The 18,162-nt window shown below is 45.4% G+C and overlaps 1 protein-coding gene across 1 annotated transcript in view; it reads left to right on the top strand.

Annotated features, from left to right (window-relative positions):
- IL17RD (interleukin 17 receptor D) overlaps positions 1–18,162 on the top strand; it is a 157,299-nt gene that overhangs the window by 125,240 nt on the left and 13,897 nt on the right. The window contains exons 6-7 of the mRNA XM_082265186.1: positions 5,664–5,708; positions 14,951–15,102. Of these exons, the coding sequence (XP_082121312.1) occupies positions 5,664–5,708; positions 14,951–15,102 (197 nt within the window). The remainder of the gene's footprint in view (positions 1–5,663; positions 5,709–14,950; positions 15,103–18,162) is intronic.

An 18,162-nucleotide genomic window follows, 5' to 3' on the forward strand; every position in this document is an offset into this window, starting at 1 on the left:
AAATATTTTTTTCAGCAATGTTTTTGCTGATTAAGACAATGTAAAAAAAACCTAAAAAATGGCGCCTCCCTGGGATATGTGCGACATATATATATTAAGTGAAAAATAAAGATGCGGCTGCCATCAATTTTTGGGTAACCAAAAAAAATGTTTTTGCTAAAAATTGGGATTTATTGCTCCCGCACCCATGTTGAAAAAAAGCCTGTCTGTTTATCTAAAGAGATAAAATATTACCTAAACCCAAGAATATGGTGCAACTTAGTAATATGTTGTATATTTTGCAGCTTAGAGATCATGGCATCATAAGCTTACATTTTTCATTCTAAAAATATTTTCAGAAAGTACAGAAATTATTGTTGATCTTGCAGTGTCTTTGTCACATCATGTGAGCTGGACTGGAAGCAAAAAAACAATGTTGTCTTTGTTATGTAAACTACTTATCCCATCACTTCACGCATATTAGAGACGAACAAAAGCAGACATGTTTGAGGTTCAGCTTGGGTGACTACCATTGCTCCCTCCATTTATACAGTGGAAGATTGAGCGTTGTCACCCAGAGACAGGAAGTGTGTTTTTCACAACGCTAAGAAGTATAAATACAGATAAAGCTCAGAAAGAAGGAAACAAATGTATCTACATCATCTAAGCACTAGTGAAATGCTATGTGTTACATTTTTTGTTTTAGGGTTTTGCTAAACCTAAACAAATTAAAGGAGAAGTATAGCCATAACTATTTTGGCTTTACTTCTTCTGGGGATCATAGGAGTGCAGTTCGCTATGCACTCCTGTGACTTCCATTAAACTAAAGCCCGCTGTTGGCCGACATCACAGAGCCGGTCTAGGCTCTGAAAAGATCCCGACCATATAGCTGGGATTCACCCAGAAATCTGGACTGTCACCTGACTCAGCCTCTTAGGGATCCGCTGAGAGCCTGAGCCAGCCCCTCCCCCCCTTCACAGCCCAGCACTCCAGTGCTGGAGGGGAGAGCAGAGAGCCGTGACTGACAGTCAGGGCTCTCTGCTCAGAGTGGATGGGAGAACTGAGTTAGATGGGGTGTTTGATTGCTCAGTTCCCAGTGTAAAGCCAAAGGGGGAGAGATGCTTCTACCCAGGTGATTATAAGGTTTTTTTTTTAAAAAAAAAAGCCATACTTCTCTTTTGAGGTCAGTGCAACTGATTCCTCATGTTCTATTGAGAGACAGCGGGGTCTGAAAGGGAACAACTCTGGCTGTGATTTCTCAGCTAACCTGCAGTGCTCTAGGAATCCTTTGTCAAGTGCAAAATATGTATTTGTAAAACAAAGATTTTTCACTGCTCTGATGGGTAGGGTGTGTGAATCACAAGACTGGCTGAACAGAATTACAATCTACCAGGTAAAACCGTTCCTATTTATCTTGTTCAGCTGTGCATTTAGTAATTCAGCTGACCTTCATTGTGTATCTAGTCTTGATCGGTCTCTTTACTTGTCAGTTACTTGGGTGAGATATGTTCCAGTGTAAACGGCCTCGGGGCAGCGCGAGGGGCGCACATTGCATTTATCTGCTGTAAACTCCGCTCCCATGTTTGGCTGTTGCAGGATACCTCAGTGTAAACAGCTGTAAATTGAATCACATGTATTTATGTTAGATGCATCTGTTGATGGAATTCTGGAAACAAGTCAGGAGAAGGATTGCTGGGGGGCTGAATACAGTAGTCCAAAAGCTGCACTCTTATTGCCACTTCCCCACACTTGTGTCAAGCTACAACAAATGGGACAGGACCAACTGAGTATGTCCCAGAAAGCCTAAAGCTTCATCAGCCTGCTCAGAGTTCTTCATCCTGGCTGCATTCCAGTCCGATAGCTCATGTTTTCCACAAGTAGACAGAAGAGGTTGCCAGTTTCCTTTGCTCTGATCTTCTCGTCTTAAGAGCTTATTGTTTCAAGATTTCACAACCCAATTCACCACAAGTCAATAGGTATTGTATTGATGTTCACCTAAACATATGTAGCATTCAGTACACAGTGTAGTTCATTGTCATTAATGTTTCCATTTTAGGGCAAGGACACCCTTATCTGCCTGGGGTGACTACACTGTGACCACACACAATGCCTGGGTGCATAACATTCATTTAAAGCTGAATTTCCAGGCAGACGAATAAATACATGGGGGGAGATTTACTAAAACTGGAGCAATCAAAATCTGGTGCCGCTATGCATGGTTACCAATCTAACTCCAGCTTGTTCAATCAAGCTTTGACAATAAGCCCCCGTTCACATTGGCGCAATTTGACTAGTCAAATAGCAGCCTATTGCCGGCAACGGCACCGTCCCAATCAGTGCGACCCACACTTTGAGGCGCCGCACTGATTTCTAAAAGTAGTTCCTGCATTACTTTTGGCGACTTCAGGGGGTGATTTTAATAGACATCTGTGCATGAACCCTCACAGATGTCATTCAAATCGCCCCTGAACTCACACTAAAATGCGGGTTTGAAATTGTGCGTGTTCAGCTGAACTCGCACGATTTCAAACTCTGCGTTCAGTTCGAACGAGGGCTAAAACCTAGAAGCTGGTTGGTTACTGTGCACGGCTGCACCAAATTATGTGTGCACCAGTTTTAGTAAATCTCCCCTTGTTAAATACATTCACCGATCAGCCATGTCATGTAGACCACTCATCTATTTATGAGTGTTCCCACGTGAGGATTTACGTGAGGGCAGACAGTACAGTTACAATACAGTTTAATACAGAAGGTATTAGAGGGCCCTGCTCCTTAGAGCTTACCACCAAAACAGCCCTAACCCATCGAGTCATGGCTCCACTAGACCTCTGAAGGTATGCTGTGGTATCTGGCACAAAACTGTCAGTAGTGGATCCTTTGGGTACTGTAAGTTGCGAGATGGGATCTCCATGGATCAGACTTCCCATAGGGCATCCTGGTGCCATCGTTTCCCCAGGTAAGCAATGCACACACAGCCAGTCATCCACATGATGTAAAAGAAATAACATAATTTGTCAGACCAGGCCACCTTCTTCCATTGCTCTGTGGTCCAGTTCATGGGTCCATTGGCGGTGGACACAGGTCAGCATGGGCACCCTGACCGGTCTGCAGCTACACAGCCCCATACACAATAAACTGCAATGCATTGTGTTCTGACACCTTTCTATCGGAAACCAGCATTAACTTTTTCAACAGTTTGAGCTACAGTAGCTCTTTTATTTGATCAGTCTACATGGGCCAGCCTTCGCTCCCCATGTGCATCAATGAGCCTTGGACGCCCATGACTCTGTCACAGGTTTTCCTTCCTTGGTCCACTTTTGTTGCTCAGATTCTTACGCTTGCCCATTTTTCCTGCTTTCAACATATCAATTTCAGGGACAACATGTTTTCTTGCTGCCTAATATATCTCACCCACTCTCAGGTGCCATTGTAACAAGATAATTAATGTTATTTACTTTACCTGATAGTGGTCATAGTGCTATGTTATGACAGTTATGTTATGTCCAATTCAAAGAATCCTGGAGGATAAGAAAAAAAGTATAATGACCCGCCGGTCTTTAGGATAGTCAGCTGAAGGCTTGGGAACTGAAGAAATATGTAAAGATTTCCAATCAATTCCCATTGTTATAATGATGTCACAGTGCCAGGAAGTGTGGGGAAATTGTAAATGGATATTCAAAGGGAAATAAAAAATAATTAGAGTTTTTAGTCATCCTCCCCCCCTACAAATAAGTGTTTTTTCATTTTTAATTGGGTCTCTGTTAGAGAAATTTCCCCTCACTTCCTGTCCTGGTAACCAGAACAGGAAGTAAGAAAAAATATCCAAAAAAGTAAAATCCTGTAAAGGTAGATGTAAAGCCATCCAAATGACAGGGCTGAAAGCTTCTTTAGATTTTACATGCAAATAAACAATGTGAAAACTGTTCTTATAAAGTTGGGAGCTTGAAATTGTCCAGAATGTCTTGGTATGCTGACGCCTTAAGAGTTCCCTTCACTGGGTCTAAGGGACCAAGCCCAACCCCTGAAAAACAACCCCACACCATAATCCCTCTCCGCCAAATGATTTGGACCAGTGCACAAAGCAAGGTCCATAAAGACATGGATGAGCGAGGTTGGGGTGGAGGAACTTGACTGGCCTGTACAGAGTCCTGACCTCAACCCGATAGAACACCTTTGGGATGAATTAGAGCAGAGACTGTGAGCCAGGCCTTCTCGTCCAACATCAGTGCCTGACCTCACAAATGTGCTTCTGGAAGAATGGTCAAACATTCTCATAGACACACTCCTAAACCTTGTGGACAGCCTTCCCAGAAGAGTTGAAGTGGTTATAGCTTCAAAGGGTGTGCCAACTCAATATTGAACCCTAGGGACTAAGACTGGGATGCCATTAAATTGGTTGTAAACCCCCCTCTGTAAGTTGTACCTATAGGTAAGCCTATAATAAGGCTTACCTATAGGTACTGTAAATATCTCCTAAACTTGCACCATTTAGGAGACATTTACTGTATAGTGCGCCGATGACGTCATCGGCGCTTGCGCTCTGAAGGAACGGTTGCCCGTGCCGTTTCTTCAGAGCCCTGTGCCGTGACCTGCGGCTCTCATGTGCATGCGCGGGAGTGACGTCACGCGGCTCCCGGCCAGTAGCATAGCTGGAGTCCACAGACCCAGAAGGAAGATGGCTGAAGATGGATGCGGCCTTCATCTGGGATGATGAGGGCTTCGCTTGGAGGTGTCGCATAATGTGCTAGTATGCGATGCATACTAGCACAGTATGCTTTTATTTTTCAGGGGGAAAAAAAACAAACAAAAAAAAAACACACTGGGTTTACTTCCACTTTAAAGCGGAGTTCTGCCCCCCTTAAAAAAATTCAAAGTCAGCAGCTACAACTACTGTAGCTGCTGACTTTTAAATAGTAGAACTTACCTGTCCAGGGAGCCCACGATGTCGGCACCCGAAGTTGATTTTTGTATCTGCTCTCGGGTGCCGCCGCCGCCATCCAGGGTAAGGGAACCCGGCAGTGAAGCCTTTCGGCTACACTGCTGGTTCCCTTCTGCGCATGCGCAAAGCGAGCTGCATTTTGTAATTGGCCCAGCGGCAGCGGGGGAAGGAAGTGGGCCGAACTTCTGAGGGACAGTGCCGCGGCGCTGTCTCCCAGGAAGTGGGGAAGAGTACCTGTCAAAAACAGGTACCCATCTCCCCCCCCCCCCCGCGGAGTTCCACTTTAACGTTCATGTACATGTAAAGGCAGGTGTCCCAATACTTTTGGTAATATAGTGTACTAATGGAGATCACCAGGTATTTCATGATTATTTCAGTAATAGAAGAAGCCAGTATGCGGATTCTGAGGGATAGTATAGCGTCGTCCCAAAGTTTACAAAAACAGTGTTCCAACCATTTCCTTTTCTATTCAAAACTTTAAAAACAAACTTAAGTAAAATATAAGTTGAGATTTCTGGCTGGTTTCATAACTCGCTGGAGAAATGTATGGCTTCATTTTGTATAAGGTGTAGTGTATGGACCGGCTCCACAGAAAACAGCATAGCCTATATTTGCCAACTGCTGCAGCCAATACAGCAAATCCTATTCTTCAGTTACTGTATGTAGGAGTTTGTACGGCATAAAACTTTTAATTGCCAAATATTCATTGTGCATTTATACTGACTTTTTTTTTTTTTTTTCCTAGCATGTGAGACATTACTGCAGCCAGACAACCTAACCTGCAGGCCATGTAAGTAATCTCTGTTCCCGAATACTGGACATTGACCTCATTTTACATCTGATTGTGTCATTGATTAAAGGGCAGAAATCATCATTCAGCACATCACTAATCCAGTTGTTTTTAGTGACATAAGACAATGAGAAGTGGGCTGTCTTGTGTAAGATAGTCGTTTTTGTGCTTAAAGTGGTTCTTCAGTCTTAACAAAAAAAATGTTTTGTTTTAATGGTAGTAATACCATAACTAACGAAAAGGACATTCATCTGTCCAAGGATCCAGCACCATCCTCACCTAGGCCGGTCTGACATGTTTGCTAAGGGGAGCCGGCTGTGACTCTTTACAGCTTCAGAGCTGGCTTCCCACTGCTCGTGTGTGAGTCGCACTGCTTTGTGAATGGGACCTGTGACGTGTCCCAGAAGGACAAGAGAGGGGAGAACTTCCTGTCCAATCATCTACACCAGGGGTCTCAAACTTTCTATATAAACGGCCAGCTTACGGTTATTCAGGCTATAGGGGGGCTGGACTGTGGCATGTGGGAGTAGAAAATGCCCCAGGCTTAGTGGTCAGTGGGGTAAAAAAAATTACATATTGCTTGAGGTAGTAGGAGAAATAGTGCCCCATCATTGGTGTCAGTGGGAGGAATAGTGCCCCATCATTGGTGTCAGTGGGAGGAGTAGTTTCCCATCTTTCAGCTTCGGGTGTGGCTGCAGGAAGGTTCTCTGGCTGTGTGTCTGCTCCAGGTGATTTCTGTGAGAGGGGAGTTCGGTAAAATCTCTCCCAGCCCTGCTGGCCCCTATCTGGGGAGGCCATGCAGGCCAGCAGGGCCTCTCCTGCTGGAAGCTCTGAACCATCCCCTGGGCTGATGGATGACATACCTGCTCCTGGACAAGCCATGTCTGGGGATCTCTCTGCCCCTGGTGAGGATGAGGATACCGAGTCCATTCGGGAGCGAGTGGTGGCCGGGATAAAGGTCCTGAATAGGGAGAGAGACCAGCTCTACAAACTGAGAGCAGAGTTGAAACGCCTGCGAAAGCAACGTGAAGGTTTGCACAGCCGCAACCGTGGATCTATGGATTCGGAAATCCAGTTGGCAAAGGTCCGGGTTCAACACCAGGAAACCATTGTGGCCATGATGGAAGGTAAAGAGGGGCCCTTTAAAGAAATGTTCTGCAATGACCGCAGATTTGCAAGGATGGCAAAGATGGAGGTGGAGGAGGGGACCCCAAGTTCTGACCCCCTGCCCCCCCAAGGTGAGGTGAGCAGCCCGTTGCCTTCTCAGGGCTCAGGAGGCATGCTTAAAGTGATCCAGGCAGTGGAGTCTCCAGTACGGGCGGATCAGCTGGTGTTTGGTGAGGAGAACATACCTGATAATGTGCCTGATAAGGTAAAGCCAAGCAAGTCAAAAGTGACTGATAAAACTATTTTTGTGCCATTTAACACCTTGGTTAATGCGGATGTTTTGCCCAATGACACCCAGGCTGGTAATTTTGTATCCAGCAATATTTCAGCTGCTGATGTTTCCTTGCAGGAAAAACTGTGTTTAAAAAATGACATTGCAGCAAAGGAACTACAAGAGCCTGAACAACCCATTAACCCCCCTTTTGCTGAGCCCAAGGCTGTTTGTCCAGTCACAGCTGTTGTTCAGGACTCTATACTGCAGCATCAGGCCACCTGTGGTACTACAGCAGAAACTGTGATAGTGAATACTGATTGTTGTGACATTTCTTCCAACACAGCTGTTCTGAATAATCCTACTAATGTTTGTGTAATAGACAATCCTGCTGGCTCAGTACAAGCAATTAATAATAAGGATAATAATAATAATGTACCAGCTAAAGTTACATCGGTGTGGGGTCTTGGCCCTGATAAGCCTTCTTTTGCTCAGGTGGTACGCTCTGCGCCTGGTAATGTTATTAAGCCAGGGCTGCAGCCAATGAGGAACCCTGCTTCCAGGCAGAGATTTACACCACAAACTGCCACTTTGAGCACCCCTGGTTCCGGTCTTGGGTCTCTGGCTTCTGCTGGGGGTCCAAGACGTAATGTTGTTATACTTAAATGGGAAGGTGGTGCAGTCTCTCCAGCACGGCGTGTGGTGGTGGATATGATTTTGGAGATGGGCTTTGGGGCGAATGAACTTTATGCCCTAATACACGTAGCTGGGAGCCGGGAGTACACAATCAGCTTCACCAGGCCAGAGGGTCTTGACCTGTTCTGGGAACGATATGAGGCTCGGTGCAGGTCAAGACCCGAATGGGAAGATCTGGCACCAGTTGCTGTTTCGCAGAGATCAACGGTTAAAAAAATAACCATCATCCTCAATAATGAGTGTTCCTGCTCGGGACCTAGAGGTCTGGTTAAGAAACTATGGTGAGGTTTTGACAAGGCTAGAAAAAATCCTTGATGAACGTGACATCTGGACTGGGGGTTGGTCAGTAACGGTCAGGTTGGCCAGGGATGGGAATGTTGTCCGTCACCTGCCCTCCTCGGCTTTCATAGGGAGGGATAGGATGACTATTTTTTATCCTGGTCAGCCAAAGCTATGTCACCGCTGTGGAGAAAAGGGGCATTTTAGCTCCTCCTGTTCAGCCGTAATATGTTCAGTATGTCGGGGACAGGGTCATGTGGCCAGGGACTGTACCCAGGCGATAAGGTGCAACCTGTGCCTGCGCCTTGGCCACCCCTACAGCCGATGTCCGGAGGCCTGGCACAATATGGAGAAGGAGGTAGTAGATGAACTGTTGAGGCTGGACAGGATGGAGGATGAGGCCCCTGGTGTATCATCCTCCTCTGCGGTGACGGACCCCCCTGGTCCTGTTCAGGATACCTCCCCAGTTTCTGTGGCCAACCCTCCTGTGTCTGTAGGTATTCCTTCTGTGGCTGTCTCTGTGTCCCCCCAGCCTACTGTACCCGCTCCTCTTGTGTCAGAACCTTCTAAGTCTGTGCCCCCCGAGTCAGTCTTGCCCCATGAGTCTTCCCCTCCTACGTCTGACTTAAGGGAAGGTCCCCCCCCACCAAGAGTGGTAGAAGGTACCAAAAAGGGTGCTGCGGCTTCCTCTGTAAAGAAGTCTTCTGTGAAGACTTCAAAAAAGAAGAAAACAAGAGATAACATCTCTGAATCTGACCTGCAGTACCTGGAGGAGAGAAGGAAGGTTGTGAGGCGGAAGAGACAGGCAGTGAGGACGGAACAGGGACAGGAAGCCCCAGTGTCTGTCCCCGACCGTTCTAGGGCTTCTGCATGGGATATATCCTCATCTGGAGCTTCTTCTGAGCAAAATTCTGATTCAGAAATGGAATTGGAGGAGGCCTCAAGAAAGAGAGAGGCTTCTGGTGATGAGCAGCAGAGAGGAGCTAAGAAGCAATCCACCCAATAACCCAAATGGCGGTTCCCCCTCCGTTAAAAGTGGTGACAATAAATGTCGCCAGCATTAAGTCGGTAAGAGCTCGTTCTATGGCCTTCTTTTTGTTCAGCCAATTAGATGCTGAAATTTTATTTTTGCAGGAGACTAGGCTCACCTCCTTGGCAGATATTCATATGGCCAAGAGAGAGTGGAGGTATGGTCCATCTTACTGGTCTCTTGCGGCCGAGCCTTACGGCGGGGTGGCGGTGTTGTTTAAAACCGGCATGGTAACTGTCCGGTGGGTTATTGAGGTGGAGATTGGGAGATGTATGGTCTTAGACGTTCTTGTGGGAGGGCAGGACCTGCGCCTAATTAATGTTTATGGGCCGCACACAAAGTGGGACAGGAAATGCCTTTTTACAAGGATCAAGCCATTGCTTTTTACATCCCGGCAAGTGGTTTTTGGAGGTGACTTTAATACTGTGACTAGGCCCAAGGACAGGAAGGACTTCAATGACAGGCTGGGATATGATAGCGTTTTTTTAAATAGTATGGTTAGGGATGCTGGTCTTGTGGATGTGCACATTAAGCACCTTCCGGATGACACAGGGTTCACCTTTCATCGAGGTAATAGTCAGAGTAGGATAGATAGGTTTTTTTTGAAGGAGGCCTCTGCTTTCTCACCCCCAGTGGTGCAGGCAGTGGAGTTCTCTGATCACTGTATGCTATCTGTGGTCTTGAATGCTTCAGACTTCCCTCAGAGGGGCAAAGGCATCTGGAGATTAAATTCGACTCTCCTTGAGGAAGAACACGTTAGACAATCCTTTGAGGAATTCTTTCAGGCACAGGTGACCATCCTGGACTTTTGTAGCAGCAAGGCTGAGTGGTGGGAGCTGACCAAAAAGAGGATTGCTGGATTCTTCAGGGGCCTAGCCAATAAAAAACAGTTTAATAGATACATGACCTACCAACGTTTGCAGAGGAAGCTGGATATTCTTGTCTCGAGAGGAGGAGATCCTGGGGCAATCTCTGAAGTGAAAATCCTCCTCAGGAAGTGTCAATATGACCGGCATACCTCTTTGGTTCTGGAGCGGGACTATGGGAAATACCACTCGCCTGACCCTTACCAGAACTGCAAACAGGGTGTAGCTGTTAAGATGGTCATTGGCCTTAAGGATAGTACAGGTTCCTTGACAAAGTCCAGGTCAGGGATCCTGGAAGTCGTGAGGTCTTTTTATGCTGAACTTCTTGGGAGGAAAGAGCTTGACCGAGACAAGATGGAAAGCTTTTTGGACTCAACTCCAGGTCTAAATGGTGGAGATGTCCCTTTGATGAATTTGACAGAAGAGATCTCAGTTGAAGAGGTGACGAGGGCAATTGAACAGCTTGCCATCAAAAAGTCACCTGGACCGGATGGTCTGACGGCTGAGTTTTACAAAGCCTTTAAGTCTATTCTGGCCCCACATTTGGTAGAGATTTTTAACAGTTGTCTTGCTGAGGGGGTGCTTCCCCCTTCCATGAGACTCTCAGCTGTGATTCTTCTTTCAAAAGGTAAAGATCCTTCGATGATTGAGAATTGGCGCCCCATCAGCCTTCTCAATGTCGATAGAAAGGTGCTGGCGAAGATACTTTTCTGGCGCCTATCGGCAGTAGCAGAATCTTTGCTTTCTCGCCATCAGCACTGTTCGATCCAGGGTAGGAGCACCTTCACAGCGGTTTTAGCTGTCCGGGAGGCCTTGGAGCAGTGCAGGGCTGCAGGCTGGGGAAAGTATTTACTGGCATTGGATCAGGCAAAGGCTTTTGATCGTGTCAACCATGAGTACCTGTGGTTGCTCTTTAGTAAGTACGGTCTGCCGGGTGGTTTTGTCGATTGGTTAAAAGTCTTGTATAAGGGGGCAGAAAGCTTCCCTCTTGTTAATGGTTGGGTTGGACAGTCCTTTGAGGTTGGTTCTGGGGTGTGCCAGGGTTGTCCCCTTAGTCCCCTGCTCTATGTGTTTGCAATCGACCCCTTCATCAGGAGGCTAGAGAACAGCATGTTGTGTGGGGTACCAGTGGGAATCCCGGGTGAGCCGCCTTTGAGGGTTGTTGCCTATGCGGATGATGTGTCAGTGATTGTCACTGGGACAGATGAAGCGGAGGAGGTGGTCTCTCTGACATCACGATACTCTGAAGCATCAGGCTCCAAGATCAATCAGGACAAGAGTGAAGTTTTTTGGATGGGAAAGGAAGGTGAGGGGTTTGATCTCCCGGACACCTTTCCAGTGCCCCAGGAAAAAATTAAGATATTAGGCATTGAATTTGGACCTGGCGATTATGGCCTCAAAAACTGGGAAGGCAGGCTGGAAGTTGCCAATACTAAGGTGGTCAGCTGGAAGAGATGGAAGTTATCTCTGAGGGAAAGGGTTGATCTGATTAAGACTTACCTGATACCGATCTTCTTGTATGTCAGCCCTGTCTGCATCTTGCCAGTGTCTCTCTATGCTAGGATCTATAGTGTGTTCTTCCAGATGCTGTGGGGGAACAGACTGAACCCCATCAAGAGGAATGTCACCTATCTATCCAGGAGGGAGGGTGGCTTAGGTATGGTCAACCCCGTTCTTTTCTTTTCACTGCTATTTATCAAGTTTAACATTGGTAGTATGCTTGCAGTGGAACCTCCTGGATGGGCAGGCATGTTTAGATCTTGGTTTAGGCCTTTTCTGCGACTTTGGGAAGAAGGTGGCCAAGTGAAGAATCTCAGGGGTCATCGTGGTCAGCTCCCAGCCTATGTCGCTCCGTGTCTGAAGTTACTGCGGCAGTGGCGACTGTCGGCTGAAAATCTCAGATCCGCTCCGAGGAAAGTCCTTATGAGCCGAGTCTTGAGCGAAGTCTTTCATGACCCACTGGCCTTAAGGGATTGCCCAGGCCCAATTTTGAGGGAAGGGTTAAGACTGATTAATTTGGCTAGAGTCCCCCTTAAATTCAGGGATCTGGCTTGGTTGTGCTTCCACGGGAGGCTCTATGTTCGGGGCAATTTGAAATTCCGCAGTGGGATGGATCGTGGTTGTCCTCGGGAGGAATGTACAGGTGAGGAGGAGACTATGGACCATTTTCTGCTTCGTTGCCCTTTTAACATAGAGGTATACAAACAGGTGGGGCGGGCCCTCTGTGTTCCTTTCCTCTCCAGGCTGGGTTATGCTGAGTGGGTGTACGGAGCATTCAATACTGGTGGGGGCTTTTGTTTGGATACACTTTTTTTAGTTAGCTTAGTAGTCCGTTATTACACCTGGAACGCACGGTGTCAGGTCACCCTTCGGCGTAAAATCCTTCCTGTTCAGGTGGTGGTGTGTGACATTCTGCATGAGGTGGGGAAGATTCGGGCGCTTGAGAGAGACAAGTGGGGTCAGAGGGCTTGGCTGAAGGCGTGGAGGGGTTTCAAGCCTCCCTGACTGCCAGGAGTCTCTTTCCCGGGTGTGGCTTTCTGTCTCTTATCACCCTAGATTTTTTCTTAATGCTCAGTTTTTGATAAATGGCTGCATACATAGGTGATGGGTTGTGCCTCTTAGGCCCTCTCTACTGCTTTATGTAAATAGTTTTCTAAAAATGTTGGAAGTGGATTATGTATATATTGTATATATTCTGCACATGGATGTGTATTCCTTTGTTTTCTGTTGGAATATTGTACTATAGTTATGTTTTTTACTTTTGTATAAAATATGTTGCTTGATTCTTTTCAATAAAAGATCAATAGTGCCCCATCATTGGTGTCAGTGGGAGGAATAGTGCCCCATCATTGGTGTCAGTGGGAGGAATAGTGCCCCATCATTGGTGTCAGTGGGAGGAATAGTGCCCCATCATTGGTGTCAGTGGGAGGAATAGTGCCCCATCATTGGTGTCAGTGAGAGGAATATTCCACCATCATTGGTGTCAGTGAGAGGAATAGTGCCCCATCATTGGTGTCAGTGGGAGGAATAGTCCCCCATCATTTGTGTCAGTGAGAGGAATAGTGCCCCATCCTTGGTGCCAGTGGGAGAAATAGTCCCCCATCATTGGTGTCAGTGAAAGGAAAAGTTCCCCATCATTGGTGTGAGTGGGAGGAATAGTGCCCCATCTTTGGTGTCAGTGAGAGGAATAGTGCCCCATCATTGGTGTCAGTGAGAGGAATAGTGCCCCATCATTGTTGTCAGTGGGAGGAATAGTGCCCCATCATTGGTGTCAGTGGGAGGAATAGTGCCCCATCATTGGTGTCAGTGAGAGGAATAGTGCCCCATCATTGGTGTCAGTGGGAGGAATAGTGCCCCATCATTGGTGTCAGTGGGAGGAATAGTGCCCCATCATTGGTGTCAGTGGGAGGAATAGTGCCCCGTCGTTGGTGTCATTGGGAGGAATAGTGCCCCATCATTGGTGTCAGTGGGAGGAATAGTGCCCCATCATTGGTGTCATTGGGAGGAATAGTGCCACTGGTTGCAGGAAATAAAATTGCTAGATTACCCCATCAACATAGTGTTGATCCAGGGGAGCCATTGTGTCCTCCTGGCGGGGTCGGGGGGAGCCAACCCCCCCTGTGAGAACACAGTAATTACTTCTATAATCGCATGTAAAATCCAACAGGCTGGATGTACCCAAGTTGATTGATCGCCCAACTTAGGTACATTCAGCCTGGCCATACATGGTTTGAATCTTGGCTGGTTCAGCAGGGATTTGAACCATCTATGGCCGGCTTTAGACAAGTCTCTCACCATACACAATTCAATGCATCTTTGTAATATTTCCTTTGAATTCACCAGCAACAATGAAGTGCAAGGGTTTGTCTGATTTGGATAGTTTAGGTCCTCATATGATATAGTTTTGATAAATCCAAAGGTAATTATATAAAAATTGTGCGGTCAGATTGTAATGTGTACGATGACCATAAGAGATTGTACATGTAAATATGATTCTTGCGCTATCACGGGCGGGGATATAATAAATAAATAACGTGTCCCTGTTGATGTAAGTACAAAATACTGGTACCTTCACAGTTTATTAATAGATTTAAAGAGGGGGGGGGGGGGAGTACTGCGCTTCAGGGAGGTAATTAATATAAATTCAAATTAGATATTAGAATTAGAATTCATCACATTTGTTATAGCATCATAAAATGACATCAATTTGTGAGTATATAAATAGTGCTCCAGTGAATTCCTTTATATAAAAGTGCTTGTGTGCATATAAATTAATTCATACTTATTATAATGATTAATAAATAAGGTGCTTATAAGTGTAACCAGTGATATATCATTTTTCAAAATTTCAAATAAAACACTGAAACTTACTATAATAAAATCAGTTTTGCACACGCAGCACTTTATTATAGTAAGTTTCAGTGTTTTATTTGAAATTTCGAAAAATTATATATCACTGGTTACACTTATAAGCATCTTATTTATTAATCATTATGATGAGTATGAATTCATTTATATGCACACAAACACTTTTATATAAAGGAATTCACTGGAGCACTATTTATATCCTCACAAATTGATGTCATTTTATGATGCTATAACAAATGTGATGAATTTTGATATCTGATTTGAATTTATATTAATTACCTCCCTGAAGCGCAGTACTCCCCCCCCCCCCCCCCCCCCCGCCCCCCTTTAAATTTGACCATAAGAGATTATTTCTACTTTGTAGAACATTTCTCTCACTTCCTGTGTCGTCTCAGAGACAGGAAGTGAAGTAGAATTCCTCCAATGGGAAACAGACAGCGAAACATAAACTGATTGATTGTTTTTTTAACCCCTTCCATACTCTATCTGAACCAAACAAAAAATGATTTGGGGATACATACGTTTTAGATATCTTGTATCTATTTTACCATCTTATACTATACTATCTCTGTTTTGCTCACAGAGTCTTTGACCAACCTTTTTATTTTTTCTTACTCCTCTGCAGATTGGAAACCAAAGAATGTGAATGTCACGCAGCAAGGTGTCAACATGCAGGTGTCGTTTGACCACGCCCCTTATAACTTTGGCTTTAACGCCTACTATGTCAACTATAGAATGAAGCACGACGCCTCCTTTAAACAGAAGATCTGCAGACAGGTATGGCTAATGATTGTACAATCTTTTTAGCAGATATGTATGTGTGTGTTGTGTTGTGTTTTCTTGAGTTTGTAAAGGTGGCATAACACCTGGATAGTGGTCTCCAAACGTTCAGAACATAGGGCCAGTTTACTGTCCTTCAAATATTAGGGGGGGGCCTAATATTTGGTGTCAGTGGGAGGAATAGTGCCCCATCGTTTGTCCTAGTGGGAGGAATAGTGCCCCATCATTGGTGTCAATCGGGGGAATGGTGCCCCTTCATTGGTATAAGTGGGAGGAATAGTGCCCCATTGTTGGTGTCAGTTGGAGGAATAGTGCCCCATCATTGAGGTCAGTGAGAAGAATAATGCCCCATCATTGGTATGAGTGGTAGGAATAGTGCCCCATCATTGATGTCAATCAGGGAAATGGTGCCACATCATTGGTATAAGTGGTATGAATAATGCCCCATCATTGGGGTCAATGAGAAGAATAGTTCCCCATAATTGGTATGAGTGGGAGGAATAGTGCCCCATCATTGGTGTCAGTAGGAGGAATGATGCCCCACCATTGGTGTCAGTGAGAGGAATAGTGGCCAACCATTGGTGTCAGTGGGAGGAATAGTGCCCCATCATCATTAATGTCAATTGGAGTATTGGTGCCGCACATTTGATGTCAATGGGAGAATTAGTTCCCGGTTTCTGGTGTCACTGGGAGGAATAGTGCCCCATTGTTGGTGTCAGTGGGAGTAATAGTGCCCCAACATTGGTATCAGTGGGTAGAATAGTGCCTCTTCATTGGTGTCAGTGGGAGGAATAGTGCCCCATCATTGGTATTAGTGGGAGGAATAGTGCCCCATTATTGCTGTCTGTGGGAAGAATAGTGCCCCATTATTGCTGTCAGTGGGAAGAATAGTGCCCCATCATCAGTGTCAGTGGAAGGAATAGTGACCTGTCTTTGGTGTCAGTGGAAGGAATAGTGACCCGTATTTGGTGTTAGTGGAAAGAATAGTGACCTATCTTTGGTGTCAGCGGAAGAAATAGTGCCCCATTTTTGGTGTCAGTGGGAAGAATAGCGCCCCATCATTGGTGGCCATGGAAGGAATAGTGACCTGTCTTTGGTGTCAGTGGAAGGAATAGTGACCTGTCTTTGGTGTCAGTGGAAGGAATAGTGACCTGTCTTTGGTGTCAGTGGAAGGAATAGTGACCTGTCTTTGGTGTCAGTGGAAGGCCATCGAATGTAAATTGTAGGCGTATTTCTGCATATGGAGACATGGCTACAGCGTACAGCTGCTCATAGTAATGAATAACTGTATGCCATGCTCACACACAAGCGGCATTCATGGATTTACCCCTGGCACCTGCATACAGCCATTCATTACTACGGGTGGCTGCACTCTGCAGCTGTGTCATCTGTACGCGCAAGATTGCCCACGATTTATGTTGTATGTCTTCATTCACCCATGTGCACATGGCCTAGCTGTACAAGATATATGTGTATTGTACACATTGTGAGCGGAACGTTTCTAACCTGTTTCATACAAAACCAACAAAATTCTTAAACAAAAGTGAAAATATTTCTAACGCTGAGTCAGTTTTAACAACCGCTAGAAGGATTTTAGAAGCAAAATCCTGTTCAGTCTTTATGGTGTATTGATATTTGCTTACAGAATACGGCCAAATCAATATCTTGCATGCTGTAAATTAGTCAGAAGATGAAACTTCAAGTGAAAGGAAAAAGTGCTTCCGTGTAAAAAAAAAAATATCACATAGTAAAAAAAAAAAATATAGCATATAGAATGGCGACACAAGCAATATTGTAATATAACTTTATTAAAGCTGAGTTCAACTCAAAAGTGAAACTTCCACTTATTTGTCTCCTCCTCCCCTCCGGTGCAACATTTGGTACCTTTCAGAGGGGCGAGTGGGTACCTGTTTTTGACAGGTACCCTGTCCCCACTTCCGTCGGAGGTACGTCAGAAGTTTGACCCCCCTCCTCCTTCCTCTGCTTCCAGGCCAGTAACATGTGCTTCGCGCATGCGCAGTAGGGGCCTGCCCGTGAAGCAGCAAGGCTTTACTGCCGGGTTCCCTTACCGGCACTGGCGGCCGCAGCATCCGACAGTCGTTGGATTCCAGGACAGGTAAGTCTCCTAATATTAAAAGTCAGCAGCTACAGTATGTGTAGCTGCTGACTTTTTATTTTTGGAGGGGGAGCACCGCTTTAAAAATGACCTTTCCTTTTTAATTTGCAGCACTGTAATGTTCTGTAAAATGCAATACGGCAACCTGGAGGCGTTCTATACAAAGAACGCCCCCCAGAAATGTCATTTCCTGCTTGTGTGATGGGCTTACTAATTTTCCCAGAAGTCTGCACTAAGATACAAAGATTTTGGGCATCCCCTGCCACAAACATTTCAGTTTTGGTGAGATACTCTCAAAGGGTACATCGTGTATAAAGGGATTCAGACCCTGCCACTTCCCTCATTACAACCTTTAAGTGTAGCAGCTGATCACTAATTCAAAAGTCACTTTGCATATGAACACAGACAGGCAGCTATTTCTCTTAGGTCGCTTTCACACTGATACCTTTTTCTTGCGTTTCTACCTTGCAAGAAAAATGTCTCCCTTTAAATCTTACGGAACTTTTCAAACCACTGCGCTGAGGGTGCGGTGTGTTTTGAAAAGTCCTGCATGCTGCATCTTTGGTGCGGGTTTTGAAAACCACACCAAAACGTAGCTTTCCACTAAAATGAATGGAAATCGCAACAAAATTGCAGTAAAAACGCACTGCAATTTGAATTTTTTTAATCACGTCCATTTTTCACAGGTGCAGGCAACCCAGAAACGTACCAGAAATGTACAGGAGATGCATCTCAAACACAGAAAAATCATGGTGAAAACACATATGAGTTTTTACTGAGATTTTGATACAGATCAGTGTGAAAGTGCCCTAAGATTGTAAACTCTTAACGAGCAGGGCCCTCTGATTCCTCCTGTATTGAATTGTATTGTAACTGTACTGTCTGCCCTCATGTTGTAAAACGCTGTGCAAACTGTTGGCGATATATAAATTCGGTATAAT

This window comes from Pelophylax lessonae, assembly GCF_965119305.1.
Source record: "Pelophylax lessonae genome assembly, chromosome: 8".
Taxonomy (NCBI): domain Eukaryota; kingdom Metazoa; phylum Chordata; class Amphibia; order Anura; family Ranidae; genus Pelophylax; species Pelophylax lessonae.